General features: G+C 33.6%; 1 protein-coding gene and 1 long non-coding RNA gene across 2 annotated transcripts in view; both read right to left on the minus strand.

The window, feature by feature from the left end:
* Positions 1 to 13,123, minus strand: part of ubac2 (UBA domain containing 2) — a 31,175-nt gene extending 18,052 nt beyond the window's left edge. The window contains 4 exon segments of the mRNA NM_001080561.2: positions 2,399 to 2,505; positions 4,237 to 4,356; positions 8,040 to 8,167; positions 12,943 to 13,123. Of these exon segments, the coding sequence (NP_001074030.2) occupies positions 2,399 to 2,505; positions 4,237 to 4,356; positions 8,040 to 8,167; positions 12,943 to 12,976 (389 nt within the window). The 5' untranslated portion in view covers positions 12,977 to 13,123.
* A 5,717-nt stretch (positions 13,124 to 18,840) lies between these two features.
* LOC141385787 (uncharacterized) lies at positions 18,841 to 23,192 on the minus strand. The gene is made up of 2 exons (XR_012406771.1): positions 23,070 to 23,192; positions 18,841 to 21,244 (listed from the first exon to the last, which is right to left on the minus strand). It is a non-coding gene; the product is annotated as an uncharacterized lncRNA (long non-coding RNA).
* Between the last annotated feature and the right edge of the window lie 4,416 nt (positions 23,193 to 27,608).

A 27,608-nucleotide genomic window follows, 5' to 3' on the forward strand; every position in this document is an offset into this window, starting at 1 on the left:
GAACATTTTGTTTTGCTGTGCTTTCTTACAACACATCCTAAAAAGATAATGTTTTAGGCTGGAAGTGGTCAAAAGTGGATTAAAGAGCTTCAAATTTAGATAAAACTTTGTTTAACTTAGCCAACTTCAGAAAACAAGCCTTAAGGTGATGAAACAGAACATCTGAGAACAAAACTGTCAGTTATAAGTCATGGAAAAGGCTAATGAAAAATCACAAATAGTCAAAGAAAAATAAAAAGTCCCAGACAATTTGGCCTTCCTCGATTTAAACAACACACACTTCATCTAACAACTGTTGAGCACAAAAAGAGGAAAGAGATCAAATATACATGACACATGAACTAAATGTTGACTTTTTTCAATGAAAGTGTAACTGTTAAACAAACATGTTAAATGAAATGTTCTCAAAAATAATTCTCTCAAAATAACTTTTTTTTACTCAGAAATTACAAGTTGTATGCTTTTCTTTACTGTATAGAACATAAAAAAGATTCTACAAAATAATTTGCCAGTTTCAGTGCTTTTTTATCCATACACATCACCAACATTTATGAACATTCTACAAAACATTGCTTTATGTGTTTCAAGGATATACAGTTGAAGTCAGAATTATTAGCCCCCCTGTCAATTTCTATTTAACCGAGAGACGATTTTTTAACACATTTCTAAATATAATAGTTTTAATAACTCATTTCTTATAACCTTTTTTTTAATCTTTACCCTGATGAAAGTAAATAATATTTTACTAGATATTTTTCAAGCCGCTTCTATACAGCTTAAAGTGACATTTAAAGGCTTTACTGGGTTAATTAGGTTAACTAGGCAGGTTAGGGTAATTAGGCAAGTAATTGTATAACGTGGGTTTGTTCTGTAGACTATCGAAAAAATATATAGCTTAAAGGGGCTAATAATTTCAACCTTTAAATGTTTTTCAAAAAAATTAATAACTTTTGTTTTAGTCTAAATAAAACACAATTTCCATTGTATGTTGTGTTTTTTTATAACTTTAGCTCTCATCCTGTTTAAAGGCACAGGGCGTGCTGACATTAGGTACAGTTGCCTTGAACCATGCCAAAGCGCAAATGCAGCGTAAGATTTGCGTCTTTAATAAACCATGACAGTTCATGTTCATTGAAAAATAAGAATGATTAATAAATCTATATGAAACAGCCCCATAAAAGTGACGTGGCGTATTTGGTTTTGGGCTCAGTCGCGCTTCGCACTCACACTACAAGCATTCCATGCCAAAGACCAACCGAACTGCGCTCTGGCACACCTCTTCCAACCGGGCCAGGTACCGCCAACTAAACTATGCCTGAGCCCAATTCGGAGTCCTCACACTTGTCAAATGAACCTGGAAACACGCACAGACATGGTTCAGATAGCCTAGTGTGAGTGGGTGCAAAGTTTCTTCCTAGTATGATGTATGGGCTTAACTAGACGGCAAATATGATTAAAATGAGCAAGCTAGTATGCAGTATGCTAGAATGCAATATTAGTATGCTAGTATTTATCTTTTATTCAATGCACAGACCATTTTTATTGCACATAATTAAATAAAAAACCAAAGAACTGAAACAGAAATGAACTGAAAGTACATATGCAAAGCTTGTTATTTGAGTTATATTAAGTTCCTATAGCATTTTATTAGTAGAAATGACTCCTCCACCACCAGTATGACGTCATTAACAGCAGTTAAAACCAACTTGTCTCAAACAATGTACGAGTGACAGTTTGAGAAACAGGCATCAGTAGCAAGTTTTATTTGTTTATTTGTTTCTGAAACTATGAAATGTTAGATAAGTAGTTATATCATTATCCCACCTAAGAATTTTTATATGAACTATCCCTTAAAAATCAGCAAATATATATAATGTCATTTATACATTAAAAAATGAATACAAAAGAATATGATGCTTGTGAAACAGTGAACGTGAATGAATCAACAAGGGTGTCAAATGTCAAGATGAGCGATAGTAACACTTGAAATACTTAGGAGATTTCTTCAGACCTGTGTAAGAATTTCACTGATTGACGCACAGCAGCTATTACAGATCTTTTTATAAAAAATAAAAACACTACATGCCAATCTCACATAAAGAATCCTCACACAGCTAGTAGCACAAAGAAAACAATAACATATTGTAAGAATATTCAGGATACTTGACTTTCACTAGAAGTTACATTATGCAAATCTAAATTACAATTTTAAACAGGGAAGTTGATGTTTGTTCAACAGGAAACTCAAGAACTATGCTTTCACATACAGATAGTGTTTCAGGAATCAGCACCAAACCAGTCTGATTGCATCACACAGTGCATTCACACGGTAATACTGCTCATAACACCTAATAACTTGCAAAGAGCTACGAACGATACAAAAACATGTTATACTCACAGTCCAGCTGGAAGAACATCCACCTTAAGTTCAAACGTGAAGCGAAGAGCTTCTGTCAGCAGCAAGTCCACAAAAGCAGAAAGAACCCAAGCTCCAAAGAGGAAAGACTAAACATCATGATCAAAAACAGGACAATGCTTTAGGGGAACAGCTTTAATAAAACTAATTAAAATGGTTTAAACTCCTCAGCATGTGAATGAATCTACAGTAAATAAGCACGTGAAATGAAACGTTCGGTGACATGTGAGATAGCTTTTGGTTTCATTCCAAAGAACACACTTTAAAAAAAAGAATAAAAAATCTAATTTTAATGTTTATACATTTTAAATAAAATACATTCTAAATGGAAGGCTGATGAAAAGAGCAGTATGCTTTGATTACGTGTCCAAAAACTGATGTGAACTGATTACTAGATAAAATGCCGGTGTCATTTGACCTTTACGCACCTTATCTTGATCTGGTATGTGTGTGCGTAGTATTATGAAGCTATTGTTTTTGTGTGCATTTAAATGATATATGTGTGTCTGCATGTGTATATACTTTTTTAGTCATACTTTACAATAATGTCCAATTAGTTATGTATTTACACATGAATTAAGAAAAAATACTACAAATGTTACTGTAATGGCTTGTTTCCACTGAGTTTTACAGCTTAGTTCAATACAGTATGATACGCAATACGCATGGTACACACATACAAAAAAAGAGATAGACTCACTGCTAAATGCTATTTGTTTATGCGTAGAATAAATGTTAAATACATGTTGTTTGTACATAGTTTATGCATTAATTATTTAGTTGACTTTTTCAAGTGTAAACAATAAATAATCTATTTGTGAAAACAACACATTTTCAACATGGTAAAATTTGCATGTTTTTGAGCTTTCTAGCTTCCTCTCTATTCTACATTTGAAATGATGATCTGCACAAAAGATGTGATCTGTGATATGTGTATGACCTTCGACTTTACCCAAGATCAACATCAAACACAACTTTCTTGCAAGCCTGATGAGGAAACCAATTCATACTGTACTCAACCGTAGCACTCAGTGGAAATTAGGCATTTTATTTAACACTCAAAACAATTTCATAGTTTTAAGACCATTATGAATAAAATTTCAGGCTCGTACAGGACTTTTCAAATGACACAGTTGGGCCAATAAAAAGATTTTACTTGCCTTATCAAAAAAATGTATTTAGTTATTTCTTAGCTCATTTTAAACAATGTGCAACTCTAGTTGTAAACATGCACCTTTTTTAACATAATGCTACTTTTAAAAAACTGACACATTTTAAAAAGTATAATACACTAAATTTATGCACAACAGTCTGTCCAAAATACATTGAGATAGTTTATTAAATATTAATGTAAGGAAGAGAATTACATCATGTTGGTAAATGGAGTTGAAAATGTAACATTTGTTTTTTTTAGAGGGATTGTTGGTCATTGAATGCATTTCGGTCCAATTGGTATAGTTTTAAATGGACATAGGGAAATTGTGACCTGTTTAAAATGATTTAAGACTTACAACACAATATTGCAATAGATTATTATTATTTTTTTAATTAAAAACATTTAAAGAAGTTTTAAGACCCTGTGGATAATAAAATGATCTATTATAAAAAATACAAAGCTTTAGGATTAGTGAGGAAACAATGACTAACAATGAACACTTTTTTATTATTTTCATGTGTATTTTCATGTTTTACAAAATACACAAACCATTTTGAAACTTTCTAAATAGAACATGGCACTTTCCAAACTTTTCATATTTAAAAAAAAAAAAAAAAAACAGGCAGACGCACACAAAAAGCCACCATTGACACCTAATACTTACAGCAAATTTGTGGCTGCCAAACCTTCTCTCAAATATGCGGAAATTGTAAATAAGCAGACTGCTGCAGAAAGTGTCTTTCAGGTCCAGACAGAAAAGTCGTCCACTCACCAGCCTCCAGAACTACAAAAACCATGGAAACACAAACACACACAATGACTTTTTATTAATGTTTATGAATATTTTGAAATGTGCTATCAGTCATAAATATTTATACACATAAAGCATTACAATTATTATTTAATAAAGCCCTAATTTAAACAAAAACTAATTTTAAGAGCAAGCAATATTTCCATTATTTCTGGAAGTTGGCACAATAGCTGGAAGACGATTATACAATCAGAAAAAAATCAAATGCATTACGAATTATTTATCTGTTATTCCCGTTTACTAATTATACTAATGCAAAGTTGCTAAATGCTTTTAAAATCCAATGTTATATGTTACATTGCAATCATATAATGTGGTATTATGCTACATTATTATTGACACCAAATCTGAGACAAGTTTACAACAATTCGCATTTCATTACAACTTGATGCTCATGCAGGATTACATTTGATTAATGACTGCAAACATTTTAAATGATATTTTAAATTATAGCAGGGTATACTACGCAGTTATTCAACATTTGTTATTCTATAAATTTGCTGATGAAATCATTTATTATCAGGCATCCATGCAAGTCCCCATATTTAATGTCTTCACACAGTCATTGGTAAATAATGTAATGTTCTGCAACGCAGTGCTCAAAATATCACTTCATGCACTGACTTTCTCTAATCTATGACATTCAAGGAAGGAAGAAACCTAAATAAGTTTATAAATGGCAAATATTCACATCACTGGTTTGAAATTCAAAAGAGACTGATAGACAAAAAAGTTAAACGTAATGAACTTTTGCTTTGGTCAAAAATTATTATCATATATTTCTGAACAATTAATTAGGACTAGGACAATTCTTCCATTTTATTTACTTATTCTGACCCATTATTGACTAAAATTTTATACTTTAAGAACTTATTTTTAAGAATTTATTTTTAAATACTGATTAAGAAACTTGCTAAGAATAATAATAATAACAAGGCAAACATTAAGGAACAATATAAATAGTTTAAAATTGCACATTTAATATAGCGCAGGGGTTCCCAAACTTTTCAGCCTGCAAACCCCAATATAACAATCCCAGTGACTTGCAACCCCCAGTATCCTCTGTGGTGGTTATAAATATAGAAACCTTGCATGCAATCTGTAAAGGCACTGTAAAGGCTGTAAACAGAAACTACTATTCTTATCTTCAGTAGGTTATGGATAAATTATGTACATTTTAATGGTTTAATAAAATTATTTAGATTTTTGGAAATCACCAATTGTTCAAGTAAATTATATAACATAAATATATCTTTACTAGTGGATGCAGGACACTAAAGTTCATTTATGTAAGTAAGTACAGCAAAACAAAGTAAATGGTCACACTTTATTTAAAGGTACAATTCTCACTATTAAAGGGGTGGTCCAGAATGTTGCAAAGCAATGTGAAGCAATGTGTGCTCATGTTTCACTTGAAGGAAATCGCGTTATTTTTTCATATATCTCACTTTGATTATACACAGCTACTCGGCTTAAGTGACTCTGATTGGTCATCGTCATAATGTGCTGCTATTCGCGGATCGGCTCCACGTCACGCCCGTAAAAGCACGCTCTTTTCTGCTGTGTAAACAATCAGTCAACCTCCTGCCTGCCAAGTGTGACAAGTGTCTGTAACGAGTGAAAATGGGGTGCGGCTCCTTTAAGAGCGTTTGCGTGTGCGTCTATGTATGTGTGTGGTGTGAATGTTGTCTGCGTCTATGTGTGTGTGTGTGTGTGTGTGTGAATGTGTGAACTTTCTGTAAAAAGCGCAAGTGCGCAGGACTTTCTTTTTCTTTTTCTCTGATGCTCGAATTAAGTTATTTTCTGTAATATCGTGACAGAGGAATAAAGCACAAGATGTGGGATGCTACCTGTGTGAGCCTTGATTTATTATTCCGCTGCTACCACGAGTCAGGTAAGCTAACCTGTATTTTTTTTAACTCTATGCATTACACAACGTCTTTCACGTGTATCCGGAATATGCAGGTGTAAGTAATATGAATCATCCACATATATTTTGCAACTTCATTATCTGAGATGTGAAACGCATAGAAAAGCTGCCTGAAGACAATCAATGCGGTCGCGCGCGTGGTAGTGTGTGTGTGTGTGTGTGTGTGTGTGTGTGTGTGTGTGTGTGTGTGTGTGTGTGTGTGTGTGTGTGTGTGTGTGTGTGTGTGTGTGTGTGTGTGTGTGTGTGTGTGTGTGTGTGTGTTTACAGCAGTTTGACTGATAAATATGAATTTCTAGCTAAATCATTTGCTCGCAAAGCAGCATTTCGCATTGTTTACATTGTTGCTACAGCATACCGTTAACGCTAGACACTGTACATGTCATGATCAATTTTAACAAATAAAAGCACTTACTGGTTGTAGTTCACAGCTTCTGGTTTGAGATTTTAGCCGAATCCAGCACTGAACTGGGAGAGATTCTGGAGCTGTTTTGTCAAATCATGCTTGCTATGTATTTTATAATTCTCTGGAACATAATATTGAACTGTAAGCACTTCTATCTTTGTGTCGCGTCCTTTGGAAGCCCAAATACAGAAACAGACGAAGCTCTGTGATTACAGCCGTGTTTAGATGCATTTTTAGCTTCATCTCTGCTATAACGTTACAGCGCCTCTGGCCACGGCCCTTACCTGCTCAGTTTGGATGCGCAGTAATGAACGTTTGTGATCTCACAGGGGGCTGAAGTATTTTTTGTAGTCCCCAAAATTCGTTCATTGTAGGCTTTGCTAAGCTAACTCTGTAAAACCCAAGGTCTCCCTTTGCATTGAACTTAGAACTTTTTACATTCAGAGATGTTGTTTATGTTCACACAGCTACATTACACATCAACTTTTAAAATCAAACATCAAAGTTTAAAATATGATATCATAGTGGACCACCCCTTTAACAAACTTATAACTATGACTTTTAACTCAATAGACTTCTAATTTGCTGCTTCTTAATATTTATTAGACAGCAGTTGGATTTCGGATCAGAAATGTAGAATAAGATCATGCAGAATATGTACTTAATACTAATACTAATTAACAGCTAATATCTTCATCTTATCTGCATGAAGCAAACATTATTTTCCATATTGTCACGCAGTTCCTAGAGAAACTGAATATTAAATGAGAAAACAGTAGGTGTGGCATGCTTTTCCTATTGCAAGCTGATTGGATGTAGTAAATAGGCATTTCATTCAGAAAGATCAGGAAAAGGGTTTGAAGACAGTTATGAGAACCTAACAGACGCATCCTCGCCATTTCTGTTTGTTATCACAACGCTGTCAAAACAGACAGTTGGAGGGATGTGGTTAAATGTGTTAACTACACCCAATACCTCAGACAGATGTAATACAGGAAGTGATTTTTAAGATTTTAAACAAAGATTACAAACAAGGACAAACATTTTTTTTCTTAATGACATGCAGATGAATTGTTCACCACAAAACTAGCAGTGTGAGCTAACAAAATCAATATGGTTAGTTTTGATTTCATGTGTACTTAAACTATAGGCAGGTAATAAGCCACTAATTAATACTAGAATTGGTGCTATTTGACATATATTATACGCAAAAAAAATCATTTTCTACTCTACTACCATTACCAATTTTAATAAATTAACTCTGATAATGTGGGAAATGTTGAAGGTGTATGAATAAGTTTTGTTTTTGACTATATATCTCACCTGCTTGCCCTGCCTGATGGCCTGGAGGTTGTATATGAACAGATCCTGGTACTGAGGCAGAAGCACAGTCAGCAGCACAGTGAGGACTGTAGGAAGCAGAAGTAAGCTCTTCGACAGGGGTGCTTTATCTGTACAACACAGAAATAAAATTGCATCATTAGATCTTTTGTTGACATAAAAAATTAAAGTACATATTCTAACTGGAGGACATATTGGATATTTAGGTGAATCTTTCAGACACACTAGTTAATGTTAGGGGTTTTCAGTCTTTTGAATGGCTATATGATCATCCTCATGCAATCAGCTATGATCATATTAAATGCAGGGAATCTTTAGAATAATGTAAAAAGACCCAATTTATACAGTGAAACCTGTAGATTATAAATGAGAGCAAAGCAAAATCTGTTGGTTAGCATTGATTAGCACTGTCACTTCACAGCAAGAAGGTCACTGGTTTGAGTCCCAGCTGTGTGTGGAGTTTGCATGTTCCCCCTTGTGTTGTGTGGGTTTCCTTGAGGTGCTCCGGCTTCCCCAACAGTCCAAACCGCAGACATGCAGTATTAGTGAATTGGATGAACTAATCTGGCTGTAGTTTTTACGTGCGTGCGTAAATGTGAGAATGTATGGGTGTTTCCCAGTAATGGGTTGTGGCTGAAAGGGCATCCACAACATAAAACATATGTCGGAATAGTTGGCGGATCATACTGCTGTGATGACCCCTGACAAAAAAAAGCACTTAGTCGAAGGAAAATTAATAAATCTCGATCAAACTAAGTATTCTGTAAATTACCATTTGCACTAAATGTATGATTTTTTAAAAATGTATTTAATCAATTGATTCATTTATTTTAATTATCAAATTATCCTATCTTATATTTAATGATTTTGAGTATTAGATCATTATATATAACTAGATTATTATATACATTGTAAAATAATATCCGTAAATTTGCAGTTTTCCATATTTTGTGACACGTTTTTATTTTTCAACAATTATTTATGCTTTTATATTGCAATACTGAATTCCTTCCAACAACTTTTAACCTTGAAAGGTTGCAAAAAGTGACTTGTATTAATATTTTTAGCGATATATGATATTGAAGTGATATATTGTCTGAGTTGGTGTTGTATATTACACTACAAATACCTTGTAATAAATTATTTACAAAAACGCCTGCATTTTTTCACAATATTTGCAAAAACATCAAAACATAACAGAAATATTTCGAGTGGACCCAAAAATGTGTAAAAAAAATCGTAAATTGTAATTTTCGTAAATTGTTTGCGTTGTGTGAAAATGCAGCGTGTTTTCGTAAAATTGTTTGCGTTGTGTAAAAATGCAGTGCTATTTTGTAAATTGTTCGCGTTGTGTAAAAATGCAGCATGTATTTGTAAATTGTTTGCATTGTGTGAAAATACAGCTTGTTTTTGTAAATTGCTTGCATTGTGTGAAAATGCAGCATGTTTTCGTAAATTGTTTGCATTGTGTGTAAATGCAGCACATTTTTGTAAATTGTTTGCGCCGTGTGAAAATGCCGCATTTTTAATAAATTGTTTGTGCTGTGTGAAAATGCAGTGCGTTTTCGTAAATTGTTTGTGTTGTGTGAAAATGCAGCGTGTTTTCGTAAATTGTTTGCGTTGTGTGAAAATGCAGCGTGTTTTCGTAAATTGTTTGTGTTGTTTGAAAATGCAGCGTGTTTTCATAAATTGTTTGGGTATGTGTGAAAATGCAGTGCGTTTTCGTAAATTGTTTGCGTTGTGTGAAATGCAGTGCTTTTTTGTAAATTGTTTGCATTATGTGAAAATGCAGCGTGTTTTCATAAATTGTTTGTTTTGTGAAAAAATGCAGTGCAGTTTTGTAAATTGTTTGCGTTGTGTGAAAATGCATCGTGTTTTTGTTAATTGTTTGCGTTGTGTGAAAATGCACCGTGTTTTTGTAAATTGTTTGCGTTGAGTGAAAATGCAGCATGTTTTCGTAAATTGTATGCATTATGTGTAAATGCAGCATGTTTTTGTAAATTGTTTGCGCTGTGTGAAAATGCAGCGTGTTTTCGTTAATTGTTTGTGTTGTGTTAAAATGCAGTGCGTTTTTGTTAATTGTTTGTGTTGTGTGAAAATGCAGTGCATTTTAGTAAATTGTTTGTGTTGTGTGAAAAAGCAGCGTGTTTTCGTAGATTGTTTGTGTTGTGTGAAAATGCAGTGGGTTTTTGTAAATTGTTTGCGTTGTGTGAAAATGCAGTGTTTCTTTTTTTGTACATTTTTTGCGTTGTTTAAAAATGCCATACTTTTTTGTAAATTGTTTGCGTTGTGTGAAAATGCAGCGTGTTTTTTTGAAAATTGTTTGCATTGTGTAAAAATGCAGCTCCTTTTTTAAAAATGTGTTTGTGTTGTGACAATTTGCAGCACGTTTGCTGTCAAATAGATGAAGATGTTTTCTCAATTTGGTGGCATTTTTGCAATTGCATTAGGGCTGCACAATTCTAGCAAAAATGTGAATCATGATTTTTTTTGCTTAAAATTAAGATCATGATTTTTCACGATTCTGTAAATGTAAAATAAAGGTTAATATGATAAGACTATTATTGTTGTTAATTCTCAAACATATGGTAAAACAACAACAATAATATTAAGCCTGATTTATACTTCTGCGTCAAGTGACCGGCGTAACCCAGGGCGCATGCAACGCACGTGGCTGTGCATTTACACTTCTGCGCGCTGTCTCTGTTGGTCTGCAATGCATTAACACTTCCGAAACGCTAGTTGGCAGTGAGGTGTAAATGTTCCTCTGTGTCGAGTTTCTTCGCTGTTTTTTTGCTTTTCCTGAACACTTCCGGGATGGACAAGTGGCTCAAACTCGCTCATTTTGAGGCAGGAACTGGCAGATGTGCAACAACTTTAACTATGAGGTAAACACAAAACAAAACTTTCCATCCGGAGCTCCTTCACGGGACTCCACACTTGTAAACAATCGCTCGCACCATTCGCGCGGCTCTCGGTCCCACCCAGACTCATCAGCGCTACCAAGGTGGCCAATCACAGAGCTTGCGCTACGCGTTGTTACGACGTGTAGTTACATTTTTTGACAGGTGCACGTCAGTGACACCGACGGCCACGGCGAAGGGCTATGCGTCAGTGCCGTAGCATACGCCGGCATTTGACGCAGAAGTATAAATCAGCATTTAGGCCTATATGTAGGTCTACTGTTGCTTAAAATTAATTTTGTAAAGTTATTATGGTGGGCTTGAACCGACTTTCAATATGTCCTGTTTGTTAATTCACAGTAAAATGATAACATCAGAATATAACTATTCATAATTATTAAGTTGATTTATTATGTTTAAGATGTGCTTGTCATCTGTTACTGACAACATTATTAGACCATTTGTTTTCACTGGTAAAATTTGAATTTTGTCATTATCATATTCCTGCACAACACTATGTGTTCGCTATGTAAGAAAAAACATTAAATGTTAGTCATAATCATAACTGTAAAATGCCATATGCTCATTTAAATGATGTGCGCACAGGTTTCACTTTTTTGGGGCTATCACTGTGAGAAAAAAATACATACATGCAAATCAAGCCTCCCGCACGGCTCTCAAACGATCACTCTGTGCAACTGAACGTTATTTACAACTTCATTACCTGTTATTCACAGCCTATGCAGGTTGTGTTCACTAAAGTAGCCGTCATGCATGCACGTGCGCGTTCTCGGTAGTAAACAAACAGCTCGCGGTCAGCTCACATGTGATTTTGCGGCCACGAATACGTCATATTCATGAAAACAGAAATGACATTTTTGGGTGAATTATACCTTATAAATACAGTATGTTACACTTTTAACGCCATTTGAAGGTGTCAAAGTTGCTGTGAAGACTTGTGCGACTGCCTTGCTTCTCTTCTGACCTTGAAAATATAATTGATGGAATCATAGAAAAGCTGAAATAAGATCATGTGTAGGGTCGAATCAAGATTGTGATCTTAGTTCAATTAATCGTGCAGCCCTAAATTGCATGCGTTTTCTTAAACTGCAGCATGTCAAACTCTCAGCCACCGTAAACATGTTTAATTATTTATCTTAAATAAAAGATTTAATTAATTATTTCAATCACATTTTCATTTTGTTAAATAAAACATAGATTGTTTTCAACAGTTTTCTCCAAAAACTCCCAAGGACTCCTAAAATTCTCACATGGCCCTATGAGATCCCCAGATCTGTTGCAGTGAATGTAACTTTGAAACCTACAAATTTAGTTATAAACTGGTAAAACTATAAAACCATAACAATTTTATTTTTGAAACAACATAGCATAATATAAAAATCTATGTGACTTCAATACGTTTATTAACTTTCAAACAGCAATGTTTTACTAAAGAAGGAACTTGTAAATGAACGGTTAACTTTCAAAGAGTCCCAGAGCATCACTTAAAATTATATATATATATATATATATATATATATATATATATATATATATATATATATATAGTAACATAACGGATTTAAACAGCATAAGGAAAAGTAAATGGTGTTTCAAAAGTTACATAAATAAGCAATATGCAGTACCAGTTTTTTTAATGGTGTTTATTTGAAATGTGGTCATCACAGTGGTTTTAAGCAGAGTTCTGTCTTTTTGTCAATCTCTTAAAATTAAATAGGTTATAATGAGATACATGATTGTGGCGTCGCAATTTCCCAGAAGAAGCTGATTTCTCTCCTAACACTTCCTGTCTAAATTCATAAGCCAAATCAAACTGACGTGATAGCCAGGATCATTTGTGAAGTGCAATAATAATCGGACGAAGGTTCATGATGACTGAGCTTAAAACTGAATGACTGACAGACAGACGGATCTGATCTGATCTGATCTTCTTGACATGATGGGTTTTGAACTGTACTTACATAATCCCCACGAACCGGTGGACGTGAACATCATGCCACTTACACGCGGAATATAACGTAACTAAGAAAACTATGGAAAAAGCGACTTAAAGGCACTGAATTTAAAATGTAAAAACATTACGAGTTATAAGGAAATCTTGCAACGAGAGAGGGAAAGAGGAAAGGGTATCGAGGATGGTGCCTCGCAAGAGACAAACTTCACCCGCGTCACTTCTACGAAATTAGCGTTTTCTTTTACAGCAATTAGCCACTAGAGGCCGTTACAGTGAATGCAAAGGGGTTACAGCTTGCATATACGTGTATAAGCCTCAAGCAGGCCGGGTGTTGACGATCTGTGCTACCTGCTTAGAATATGTTACCGGTAGCTTAATCTGTCATGTCTTATATACCAAAATAGCTTCAAATGTCTATCAGAAGGATCTATCTACCACATTAAATAAGGATGTAAAACAGGGGTAGCACATATTATCAGCTTCAAATATCTTTCGAAATTAACTTTATTGAACAATGTAGAAAAAGGTGTAGCAGCTTCAAATGTCTATTAGAATAAACTGTCTTATTTTTTTTCATTAGTTTTATATTTTATTTGTTTATTAGAGTGGTATAGTTCATTCCGATTGACTTTTGAAGCTGACAAAATGTGTTATCCCTGTTTTTCACCCTTCTTTAAGTTCATTCTGATAGACATTTGAAGCTGACGTGCTAACCCTGTTTTTTTTAGATGAAATATGACATATTGCACATTCTGATGAGGTAGCACAGATCGTCAGAACACCGGCCCTGTACATTTGGGGACCCTATAAGAGAATCCTTTTGAGGCCCTACCTTGCTCAAAATAGTGAAGTATTGCTATTGCAAACTGGCCCACAATAATTTTATTGCTTATTAAATACAATCAATGAAACAGAAAAGTAAAAACTGATTTCTTAAATCTGTTTGAATTATTTTTTAGACATTTTAAAACAACACTATTATTGTCAGCTACCAGCTTAAAATGAAGAATTAAATTATTTTTAAGCAAGCAGTGATTCCTTTGCGTCCTTTGCATTAAAACATATTCTATTAATTTAGCAAACTTCTATAAAGATCCTAGGTTGAGTTGTTTATTTTTTTTATAAATTCTAAAATCAAAATCCCTGTAACAAAATGACACTGAACAATATTTAGGCAAAAGTAATAATGCATTACTTATAATCATATAGTAATAAAGTATACAACCTGAACTCAAATTAGCATTATTGCAAAGATTGATTCATGAGCAAATAATATATAGTAAAAATGAATCTTACTGTAGATTTAAAATAATGTTGTTGGGGTGTTTTTCAATAGAAATCAATTTCCACTATAAAAAAAAAAACAGCAGCAATGAAATGAAATTATTATTATTATTATTATTATTATTATTATTATTATTATTATTATTATTATTATTATTATTATTATTGATGATTATAATAAAGTTTAATGTGTTTATAATTTATATTAGTCTATAAATGCAAATTGAACAATCATCTAACTTATATGATTAATAATGTATATTAAATCATTATCTTGACAAAAATAGGTCAAAATTAGATTGTTTTTGTATTACTTAGTTTGAATTTGACATTATTGTTATGTCTTAAGTGATTAGGTATCTAATAATTCTGACAATAATTCTGCCATAATTCTTTTGACAGCTTCTTTTACACGTTTAGTGCCTCAAAACATATAAACTATATATATATATATATATATATATATATATATATATATATATATATATATATATATATATATATATATATATATATATATATATATGTGTGTGTGTGTGTGTGTGTGTGTGTGTGTGTGTGTGTGTGTGTGTGTGTGTGTGTGTGTGTGTGTGTGTGTGTATATATATGTGTGTGTGTGTGTGTGTGTGTGTCTGTGTGTGTGTGTGTGTGTGTGTATATATATATACATATATATATATATATATGTGTGTGTGTGTGTGTGTGTGTATGTGTGTGTGTGTGTGTGTGTGTGTGTGTGTGTGTATAGTAGTTTTTTGTAGTTTTTGCAGACATATAAAACAAAGAACAGACAGACAAACCCATCATGACAACAATAATTTTTGCAAAATTTGAAATAAAGCATAACAAGGGAAACAATTAGAAACAAGGGAAAATGGCGACATGCAAGACATACAGTTAAAGTCAGAACATTAAACTTTCCAATTGTTTTTAACTTTTTAAAATATTTCTCAAATGATGTTTAACAGAGCAAGATAATTTTTACAGTTTGCCTGATAATATTTTTTCTTCAGGAGAAAGTCTGATTTGTTTTGTCTTGGCTAGAAAAAAATATGTTTTTTTATGTTTAAAACACCATTTTAAGGTTAAAATTATTAGCCCCTTTAAGATACATATTTTTTTCAATAGTCTGCAGAACAAACCATCATTAAACAATAACTTGCCTAATTACCCTAACCTGCCTAGTTAACCTAATTAACCTACTTTAGTTAAGCTTTTTAATGTCACTTTAGAAGTGCTTAGAAGTGTCTTGATATTATTTACTGTCATGATGAAAAAGACAAACATAAATCAGTTATTAGAAATGAGTTATTAAAACTATGTTTAGAAATGTCTTAAAAAAACCTCTCTCCATTAAACAGAAAATGGGGGGGAAATTAAACAGGGGGCTTATAATTCAGGGGGGTGAATAATTCTGACTTCAACTGTATGACCTACAAAAATACACTGCAATGTCAAAACCTTACAAATCTTCAAAAATTAAACAACATTCTAAGTTTTTATGGTGTTTTAGGGAGAAAAAAAGACAAGATCCCACATCTTATCAAATTTTGCAGAGTTCAGAATATCTAATTATTTCCAAATGTAAAGTGGAGGTGAGTCCAAGAAGCCAAATAGAAATAAAGAAGTCTAACATTTTTCTTCCAGAAACAATTTTTTTTTCTTTTTTTTTTTTTTTTGCTATATGATCATGCCATACTGAACAGGTAACCGTACATTTTGGTGGAGAGTCACCAAAAAAACTGACCAGCCAAAAATAGCTATCATTGAGTCAAAGAGTAAAACAAAATCGTAAACCGCGAAGAACTGAAATGTTTCTTACAAAAAAAAAAAAAAAAAATTAAAATCTGAACTTAAACACAAGACCAAAAAAGATGTGCTAAGGTACCCTGAGCAGCTTTACACTTGTCACATGTGGGGGAAATTGACGGATAGAATTTACTAAGCTTTGTTTTAGAATAGAATGTGCAGTCTGTGAAATACTTTGTACTGACTAAGGTTGTGTCTAGAATTTATAGAACATGAATAATCATAGATTAAAATACCTTTCTTCCCTTCCTAAATAACCTTTTAATAATATTTCTAATGTTTAATTAGTTTTATTTTATCTTATTATTGCTTTTTTATTTAATGATTGTAGATATTTTATACTATGCTATTTTTCATCTCGCATCAAAGGCTTTAATCTGCACTTTGGTTTTATAACCACGCGGTGGCAGCACATACAACTGGTTTGGATTGACAGCTGGAAGTATTGTTAGTAAACAGCTTAAGCTTATTATTATTATTATTATTATTATTATTATTATTATTATTATTATTATTATTATTATTATTGGGCTATACGATTAATCAAATACAGGTTTAATAAAGATTAAGTTTTCAAGCATGTGGACAGCATGGTGATATTTTTTATTTACTTGTATTGCAAAAACTTATAATAATAATGCAAGAAATAAAAGGCAGTATAGCTTTAACTAGTTTCCGGCGATGAAACAGGCCATTTGGCTTTTGATAAATGATCAGTGCTATCATCTGACTTCAATTTCACAAACAAGAGTTTTCTCTGCTGGAGAATTAATGGAAACAAGACATCTTTCATTTGAGCCGGTTTGAAAGCTCAGCTGCAAGTCAACGTCAAGCTGCTACATTAAGTAAAATACTTTTGTTTGTTCCCCACTGCTGGCTTTGAGATAAATTAGCCTGTTTGTGTAATGACCATCTGTTGGGTGTTTTAGACGTGTTGCGCAGGCTGGCGGCGGCGATGCTTATGGGGAGTTGCTGCTTTTCATAAGATAATCATGAAATGGGACACATGACTAATAGAGATGAAGGAAGACATCGGTTTCTGTGGCCCATGCAGCTACCGCCGAATGATGGAGGCTCCTGTGGTGCTGCAGTCTGAAAGTGTGAGAAATAGTTAACACTTTTAAAATATATATATATATATATATATATATATATATATATATATATATATATATATATATATATATATATATATATATATATATATATATAATTAAAAATACCACTATAAATGATGTGGGTCCTTATGCTTTAGCAAAGCAAAATACGTGTCCACCATAACAATGATAAAGTTTTTGTGTGCTATTTGGGTTCAGATGCAAAAAATTCTAAGCATCATCTGAATTTTTTTTTCTTAAAATTTGCATTTTTTTTTTTTTGTCTACTATGTTTATGTTCTGTTTGCTCACTTCAAAGGAAGAACCAATAACCTACTTTGCCATACAAGTGAGATTACCAAAAGCCTGAGAAAATTAATAATTTTAAAATAAAATTTCAGATGGCACTTAAGAGGTTTTTGCATCTGAACTCTTGATTTTAAACAACGGTACAGATTAACATAGGACACTCTTTCTGTCTAGGCTAGATTATAATTTTGGAAAGACATGCAGTTTTCCCAGTAAAAAGACAACAATTATTTTCATCCATACTGATACAATAGGAAACTGGTTGAAAAATAAAGTACAGCCCAATTTGTTTTTATAACTATTCTAAATTAAGCAGGTTTATAATGCAAGAACCTTCTAGTAAAAGTAAATTTCTTCTTGACCATGATCTCAGAGCAATCAATCTCCAACATTAGTGGAACAACTTGCCTTACAAAAATTACAGCAGTTTTTTTTCTATTAAAAAAAAATACTGCATTTTGTTTTTTAAAGGCATATGCGGTTTAGTTAACTTCTGAAAATTGCAGTTTTAAAAATGCATTATTTAAGTATATTTCAGTATTACTACAACTGAAGTACAACAATACAACCAACTGCAGAACATCTATACTGCAATACATCTAAAGTACTGCTACAGTACAACTGCAGTAAAACTGCTGCAATAGTAGGTGATACTACTACTAAAATGAAGTACAACTACTGCAACGGTACTGAAGTACTACAACTACTATAATGCAGTACTGCTATTGCAATACAACTGAAGTACTACTACAGTGCACTGCAGTACAATTATTACTTTTCCTGCTCGGTGGACAATGGTTTCCAAATGAGGTTTCAGTACTACCACAATATATTGAATTGCATTTTCAGAAGAATAACTACAGAAATACATCTACAATACTGCAATACAGAATAAAGCTAAAAGTGCACTTTTACAGTTACATTGAATTTTGCCACAGTTATCTTTCTACAGTATATACTGTAGGCTCCTGCTGCTACTATTAAGTCCATTGCAGTTATTTTGTATTATTTGTTTTTTGCAAACAAACTCTTAAAATTCTAATTAGAAAAATAGTTGAATCCAAAAAACATCCCTGAAAAAAGTACAAAATATTCTTGGAAGATGTTGAAGAAAAAACCCTTTACCACACCATTGGCATATCAGACTACAGCAGCACAAGTACAGTAAAGACTGAGTTTACTTGTTTTTATTACAGGTTACTGCAACTTATACTGCTGTTGAATGTTATTGTACTGTAATTGAACTGTGTTTACTTCATTGTATTGCAATTTTGCAATTGTACTTATTTTTACTGTATTCATATTTCTATATGTGGTTGTATTGCTGTTGTACTGCAGTTTTACTTCATTTTACTGCATATATTTTTTTTGTAAGGGTTAAAAATGGATTCATACCAGATCAGTCATGAGTTCATTAGCCTTCTTCTCCCTGTTTTATTCTCTTCACTCATATCTCATTTTGTTATTTGTTAAAAAAATGAGATATATCTCATATTTGTTTTTAATGATACACCACTGTGTTTATAGCATTAACAATATGATAAACAGCAAGACTTTGAAAAAAAATGTGCCAACAGATGATTAATATGCGATTGTGTTAGTCAAAAAGAGACATGCAGCATTGATCTTAACTTAAGACACCTTGCCATATTCATATTCACGTCAAATTTAGCAGAACTACTTTGTTATTTTTACTTCTTTAAGTTTTAGCATTTTCTTTAAATACACATGTATTGAATAAACAGTCCACTGTCAAAATAGAACCTGACTAACATTGTGTCTGAAAGCCTGACAGATAATGACCAAATACCATGCACTTGTTTACATGAAAAAAGAACTGAATAATGGAGGGTAAAAGACCTGAATGGAGGAAAAAAGTAGCTATGTTTCTGTCTTTGTCAAGCTCAACAAATTAGAGTGTGTGTTCTTGTAAGAAAGAAAATCCAGATTTGTCGGCGGCACTGTCTCCTGCTGTTTGCTTTGTCCATTAAAAGGAAACGAGCAGATGGCAGTTGGCCTCCTCTCGTCCTTTTTTCTCTTCTCGCTCTCTCGATGTCTCTCCCTTTCTGCAATCCTCATTGTCCATTAATCTCTCTCTTCACAATCTGCCTGAGTATAGAGCTGACAGTGAAGCCCCCAGGGAGAGGGAGGGAAAACAAGCCAATCCAGCTGTCAGAAGTCCAGCGACGGGACATAAGTCCTCTCGAGCACCCAATGCCCCTGTCAAGCAGCTTGAGTGAGAACTCGCACACACTCACAGACACGTCTAGTGACAAGGCAATGGCAAAACCCAGACAAAACAAACAACTGAAACAATACATTCTCATTATACACAAATCCTCATAGCAGAATGTGATAAATTACAAAATTGTGTTTTCATCTTGACCAAGAACTGATTATTATGGTATTTTCACACGATGCACCTTCTAGTTGCAGTACTTTTCACCATGGAGTGATAATTTCACACACCCACAGTACATTTTTCTTTCACACTGCTCACTTTCAGGCCATTGAAGATTTCTTTTCACTGAAACCTTGGTCTTTGGTGGTCCACACTATGGCTATCAACACTATGAGTCACAAAAAAAAAAAAAAACATCAACAAAATTAAAAATCTGTCAAAGCTAAATTAAAACCTGTGGCTCTTGATCATACACTGACTGTTGATGCTTAAAAGGATCAGTCATTTAATCGCTTACTAAAGACTCACTTGGGCTTAATCAGTGAATCATTAAATGTATACTCTTGCTGCGCTCCATTTGCAAAGGCTCATCTGTATGCCCTAATCCCTTTGAAGAGAGTGACAGGTTCAAAGGGATGAAGGGTGTAGGGGTCAAAAAGCTATTTTTTGGAATGTACTTCTGAGACAAACAAGTAGTTGTACCCTCAATGCATTCAAAAACACACTTAATATGATCAATGTGCAGATTGCACTTTGTTATTTGTTTATTTATTTACAGTTCTATGCCAAAGTTTGGGCACCCCTCTGCATAATAATGTGCTCTTTCTTTATGAGAAGACAACAGCAAAATCCCATTTGGTTTCTAGAGAAAGATAGATAATGTCATGTTTTTTCAGACAGAAATGCATAGCAGTATTGAGATTTGTGAAATTAAATTGAAACTGAAAAATAGGCTATGCGAAAGTGTGGGCACCCTCTCTTTAGTGTGGATTTCAAAGCCTGTAGTCACTTAATAATGAATGATTACACCACAAAATTGATTTGAGTGATAATCCCGAAAAAGGATATGTAAGATAGCTGATTGTTAGCTGCGTTTCTACTTATTGTGAACCAGAAAATAACAACATGGGAACCCCAAAATAACTTCCTAATGACCTAAAAACTAGTACAATTAACCAACAAAAATAAAGAGTAAATTTTTAAAGACTCTATCTCCACAGTCAGAATTATATTAAGAAAATGAAAGACCACAGGAATAGTTCTTGGTAAGGAAAGATGAGGTAGGCAAAGAATGGTTAGAATGGTCACAGACAAACCACAGACCACCTGCTGCGAAGAGCTCCAGGAACATCTTGCTGCTAATAATGTCATTGTACATCGTATCACAGTCCAGCACGCTCTTTACAAAGAACAGCTCAATGGAAGGTGATGCAGAAGAAGACTTTTCTGCATTCCGCCATCAAGAAGAGTCGTGTAAGGTATGCAAAGGCTCATCTGGACAAGCCTAAATCCTTTTGGAAAATATACTGTGGACAGAAGCCACAACCATAGGCACTTTGCATATTGCAGGTATTGGAAACCTGATCAGAGTTGAAGGTTGCATGGATGCCACTCAGTATCAGCAGATTCTGAAAAACAATGTTCAGGAATCAGTCAAGAGGCTGCATTTACAGCAGGGTTGAATGATTCAGCAGGTCAATGACCCAAAGCACAGTTCCAGATCTACCAAGGAATTGATGCTAAAGACACGATACAATGTTCTCTAATGGCCATCCCAGTCCCCAGACATGAACATCATTGAAAATCTACGGATTTATTTGAAAAGGGCCATTCATGCTCGGCATCCATCAAACCTGATTGAACTGGAGGAATTTTGCAAGAAAGAATGGTCCAAAATGCCTTCAGCAAGAATTCAGTGACTTATCATTGACTATAAGAAGCGTCTGCAGGCTGTTATTTCAGCAAAAGGTGGCCATACAAAAATAGATGTCATTATTCTGTTGGGGTGGCCAAATTTTTGCACCTGTCTGTTTTTGTTATGACTTTAATTGCATTGCCTCTGTTGATTATAAAAATGTTATGTCAGAACTGAAATGTTGCTTTTTCCTCAGGGTATAAAATATATTCAAATTAATCTGCTGATGGGGCGAGGCAGTGGCGCAGTAGGTAGTGCTGTCGCCTCACAGCAAGAAGGTTGTTGGGTTGCTGGTTCGAACCTCGGCTCAGTTGGCGTTTCTGTGTGGAGTTTGCATGTTCTCCCTGCCTTCGCGTGGGCTTCCTCCGGGTGCTCTGGTGTCCCCCACAGTCCAAAGACATGCGGTACAGGTGGATTGGGTAGGCTAAATTGTCCATAGTCTATAAGTGTGTGAATGTGTGTGTGTGGATGTTTCCCAGAGATGGGTTGCGGCTGGAAGGGCATCCGCTGCGTAAAAAAACTTGCTGGATAAGTTGGCGGTTCATTCCGCTGTGGCGACCCTGGATAAATAAAGGGACTAAGCCGACAAGAAAATTAATGAATGAATGAATTTGCTGATTTGAACAGCCAGCAGGCTCATTCATTCAATCCTTCATTCATTTATTCATTCATTCATTTTCTTTTCGGCTTAGTCCCTTTATTAATCAGGGGTCGCCACAGTGGAATGAACCGACAACTTATCCAGCATATGTTTTACACAGCGGATGCCCTTCCAGCTACAACCCATCGCTGGGAATCACCCATATACTCTCATTCACATTCATACACTACAGACAATTTTAGCTTACCCAAGTCACCTATTCCACATGTTTTTGGACTTGTGGGGGAAACCGGAGCACCCGGAGAAAACCCACGTCAAGAGGAGAACATACAAACTCCACATAGAAATGCCAACTGACCCAGCCGAGGCTCAAACCAGCGACCTTCTTGGTGTGAGGCGACAGCACTACCTACCACCGCATGGCCTCAGCCAGCAGGCTATGGCTTACAATTATGATAATTGTCAGGGGTGGTCAAACTTTTGCATAAGACTGAATTTGTTTGTTTGTTTGTTTATAATAGTGCTTATAATTTTAATTTATTTTATAATTATTTTATTTTTATCTCATGCAAATATTATAGCATTCAGACAGCAACAATGTCCTGCTTGGAAAATACTCTCTCTATGTGTAATTTGAATCTGTGAATCGTTAAATGGAGACTTGTTCTGAAGGGATTATTTGAATCAGTTAGTTGACAGTTCAGTTCAGAATTATATTTTAAAGTATAAAATTTACAGTTAAATGTATACAATTTTGTTTTTGGAATCAAGTCAAGCAGAAGTTTCCTCTTGATAATGTGCAAATAATGTACTTAATAATAATAATAATAATAATAATAATAAATAAGTAAAAATAAATAAATAAATAAATAAATAAATAAATAAAATATCTCAAAGTTTCACATACATATGAAAAATGTAAATTAAGTCTGCTGACCTGAAGCACCATGGTGCTCAACTTAAGTTTAATTTCCAGCTCGAGGTCCTATACTGATCCTTTCCCTCTCTGCTCCCAGAGCTTTCCTGTCTGTCCTCCACCATCCTGTCACAATAAAAATGTGAAAACCCCCTCACATAAAAGCTAGCCTACAAAAGAAAGTTTTAAATGACCAACCAAAAGCTCGCAGAGAAGTTAAGTAGTGCAGTAAAAATACTTTGGTGTGTGTGTTTTCAATAGAAGTGACTGTACAGCATGTCTAAAGGTCAATTTTGTTTGATTAAACTTTGTTGGCTGGCTAATCTGCGCAGGCTAGAGCCACAAACTAGACAGTTCGAGTCAAATTTGACTGATTTAATGGATTCATTAATTTCCCTTGAAAATTGATTTAAAAGAGTGATTCATTCACAAACCAAATCTCATAGCATTTGCCTGAGACTGTGTCTAAAAAGTAATAATGTATTACTTTAGTTTCTAATATATTTTAGCCCTCCCTGATATGCTAATGAATTTATAATGAATATTGATAATAACAGTTTATAGCACATAATGATGTTTACTGTTCTTGTATTATAATAATCTTCATGGACCACAATTTCAGCAACAACAAAAATGTTCTTGAATGTTCTACTGAAGAAGGAAAAGTCTGACAATAATTCAGAGAAAGATTTCATTTTAGGTGAACTTTCCCTTTTAAGACATATTATAAAATTATTTTTAAGTTCAGATTATATTCCTTATTTGCACATTATTCCAATTTGTGTGACTTTATTGTTTGGTTTACAGCATTCTTCAATATGTCAATATGTATATGTTTTCTGCATAAAACACAGAGTTACTTCAGTTACTTAACAGAAACAGTTAAGTAAAAACGTGTTGACTGATTTTATTTAAAGGCACTATGTAATTTTTGCAGCTAGATGGGATGTATTTACAAAAAACAACGGCATTTTTGAGGACTGAGTGAAATAGTTGTTGTCTTCATTACATCCTATACAGGAAAACATGCAAAACCTGCTAACTTCCTACTCCTGCAGAAAATATGCTCAGCATGGATGAGCTGTTCAAAACATATTATCATTATTGTCATATAAACATGACAGAATTAGAAAAGTAAGAAAGAAAGTGTGTGTTTAACACATTTCAACAGTTGATGATTTAATGAACAACATGAAAGCTGTAATAATAATGATTTCTTAAGCTACTGTTAGTGCTGGGGAGGTGCCTGGGCTCGGATGAGAAGCATTTTCTCAATTATTATTTTTCACATTGTGCCAAAAGCCACTGGCACACATTCAAACTCTGCTCAATATCAATTTGACTTTGGCAGTACATTGTTTTTGTGAGTCAGGTGAATAGGGGGCTTTAAGATCAAACCTCAAATGCCTCTGACTTAAACCTCTGATTTAGACCACTGGTTAAAATGTATATATATATATATATATATATATATATATATATATATATATATATATATATATTTTTTTTTTTTTTTTTTTTTTTTTTTTTTTATGTTTTGTTGTCGGCCTTTAAAAAAAACATTATTCTCAACAACATTTAAAGGCACTTTTTGATAAGTTATGTTGTTTATGATTTACAGGACATACAATACGAATATTGATTTTAAGAATATATTTAACTCTTGTATTTGATGAAATATTTGTGAACTTGGCATAACTATATATACACTGTAAAAATGATTCTGCATTTTAGTTTTTTCAACATGATGTTGAAAGTTGAAACAATTTAACCCGTAAGTTTTCACTGTCTTAACTCTGTAATAGAGTGTTTGTCAACTCAACTTAAAAACATATGCTGAACCAGTATCCTTTAAGTTGTGCCCCATACTTCCAATGCAGCAGGTGGAAAAATATGCACCATTACAGTAAGTCACTTTACCAACTTCCAGTTAAACACTAGAAGAACAACAATGAATAGGATATTTTTCACCAGATTCATCCAACCCAGATTCATATCTTATTCAAACTCATATACTACGGACAACTTAGCTTACTCAATTCACCTATACAACATGTCTACCGGAGCACCCGGAGGAAACCCACACGAACGCAGGGAGAACATGCAAACTCCACACAGAAACGGCAACTGACCCAGCCGAGGCTCGAACCAGCAACCTGTGAGGCGACAACGCTAACTACTGCGCCATCGCGTCACCCAAATTTGTGTTATAACTTGTAAAATGACATATATGAACCAATCATGTATTGTTTCCAGTATAAATGTTTCTAGAGCAGATTAGATATTTGCTAATACACGTTAAGTTTGGCCACATTTATAAAGCTCAGTAAAGTTTGTTTTAGGTTTGAATTAGCAATTTCTCAATATGTGTATAAAAAAGAGTACTTTTCTACTTCCCTGACTAATCTACTGCAGGTATTTTATTTATATTTTAATAGATCTCCCATTTATATACAGTAGAACATATTATTGGAAAATATTATGTTTGTTTCCAGAGAGCAGACTGACTTATTAAATGTGAGATTTTACCAGTATTTTCATTCATAAATGTACAGTAGTGAAATAATTAAGAACAAATATTTACATTAACTTACCTAAATGTGATTTTCTCATTCTAAAGTTTGCAGCTCCTCTTCAGAGGCAAGATTAAATTCCAACAGGTGAGATTTTATTAAACATATCTTTTTTTTGTAAGTTTACAGTAGAGTAATATTTAAGAAAAAATGTTTACAAAAATTCACATAAATGCCTTTTTTTAATTCTAAAGGTTGCAGCATTCCCAGAGAAAGACGGACTTACTACAGGTGATATTTTGATGATTGTGGATAAGTAAAAAAGACAACAAATGACAATTAATACTTTTTGGAAACACTATATGTGATCCTTAAATAGATAACTATATTAACTTTTTCATGCATGGTGTCCTTAATTTAAGATTCATCATCATAGTAATTTTCTCCAAACAACTGGAGGGCAGCAGTAGACCGACAGAAATAAAGTAACAGTGACACTAACAACATGAACAACAATAACAAATTTTCAGTATAATAAATAAAATTACTGGTATAATAAATAACAAATTAATAATATATGTTAACACTTTTAACAAATTTACATGGTACGAACATAAAAATTAAGTTGTCTCAATAAAATCTCAAGAATTGTATCGTTTCAGCTCATTTTTAATAAGTAGTATAAAAAAAAAAGTTGTGCCTACAATATGTTTTATTGTTATTAATTTGTAATATTGTTGTTCTTAACTGAAATTATACAAATAGCATATAAAAAAAAAATCCCAAATTCACATTGTCCAATTTTACTCTTTTGCTGCATTATGTTCACATATTGTATCCGGAGTAATTAATGAACTGGTAAATAAAACAGAGATAAATTAAAAATGAAATTGAAAATGGATTTTAACTTATTCATTTTTTTTAATACAGTAAACATTTTTGTCATGTTTTTAGTGTGTCTTGTGTATTTATTTTATTTAGTTATATGTATTTTTTCCTCAGAAAAAAAAATATATTAATTTAAAATATTTCAATTTAGGGCACATTACACTTTATATTTAATGTTTTAATGTTTAACAAAACCCTTTTTATTATTTACCCTACTGTAGCTACTTTTCTGAGGCGTTTTCTGTTTATATTTTTTATAAATCTGGTTTGATATTTTGATAGTGTCATGCAAGCATTCTTAAATATTCAAAAAATATCCAAATGCGTTGGGGCTGCTGCATGTTTGTTAACTAAGCCCCCCGTTTCTCCAGTCACGATAAAGCAGCTAAACAAACAGTCCGCTTTTTGTCAAGATGGCTAAATTCGCCATCATTTCCTCGGAGGGCAGTTTAAAATCAAAAGTTGATCTCCTCTGCCTTTCCTCCTCTCGCGAATGAGTCAATTTCACGGCACATTATTCCTGCGCCATTCTCTCTTTTCCCGACTCTCTCTCTCTCTCATTAGGAGCGAGAAGAAGCGACATGAATTAGTAATGACACTGAAAGGTTTGAAAAGCTGAACGTTTCTCTCTTGCCCTTTCATTCCGCGTCCACGACCTGCTCTAAACACTCATTTGTGGAGAACTTGTCCTGCTCCTCTTCTACTGTCTGGGTTAATGTCTAATAGGCGCTCGCTGATTAGATTACATTTGCCATACTCTGTTCGTTGTGTCTGGATGTATTACAGACTGTGACGAGTCACTCAACAGGCTCTTGTTAGAATCATTTCGGTTCATAAAGGCTCGTTGAGAAACGTGAGATTGATAGAAAATAGACAAAAGTGATCACAAAGAAGGGAAGCACAATGTTGACTATGCTAACAATGATAAAAAATACTAGGTTGTTTTGACTAACCTTGGGCCATTCTATTTTTTTAAATACCTATTAAAACATTTAAAATATATTTAGCCTACCCTAATAATTTATTTGTGGAAGTAGCCTACTAAAAGAATTGGTGTCTGCAAAAAGCATAAAAAGTAAGGTATTGACTGACTACAGATCAATCAAAAAACTTGCCTAATTATCTAAACTTGCCAAGTTAACCTATTAACCTAAATTGC

This window comes from Danio rerio, chromosome 1 (assembly GCF_049306965.1).
Source record: "Danio rerio strain Tuebingen ecotype United States chromosome 1, GRCz12tu, whole genome shotgun sequence".
Taxonomy (NCBI): Eukaryota; Metazoa; Chordata; class Actinopteri; order Cypriniformes; family Danionidae; genus Danio; species Danio rerio.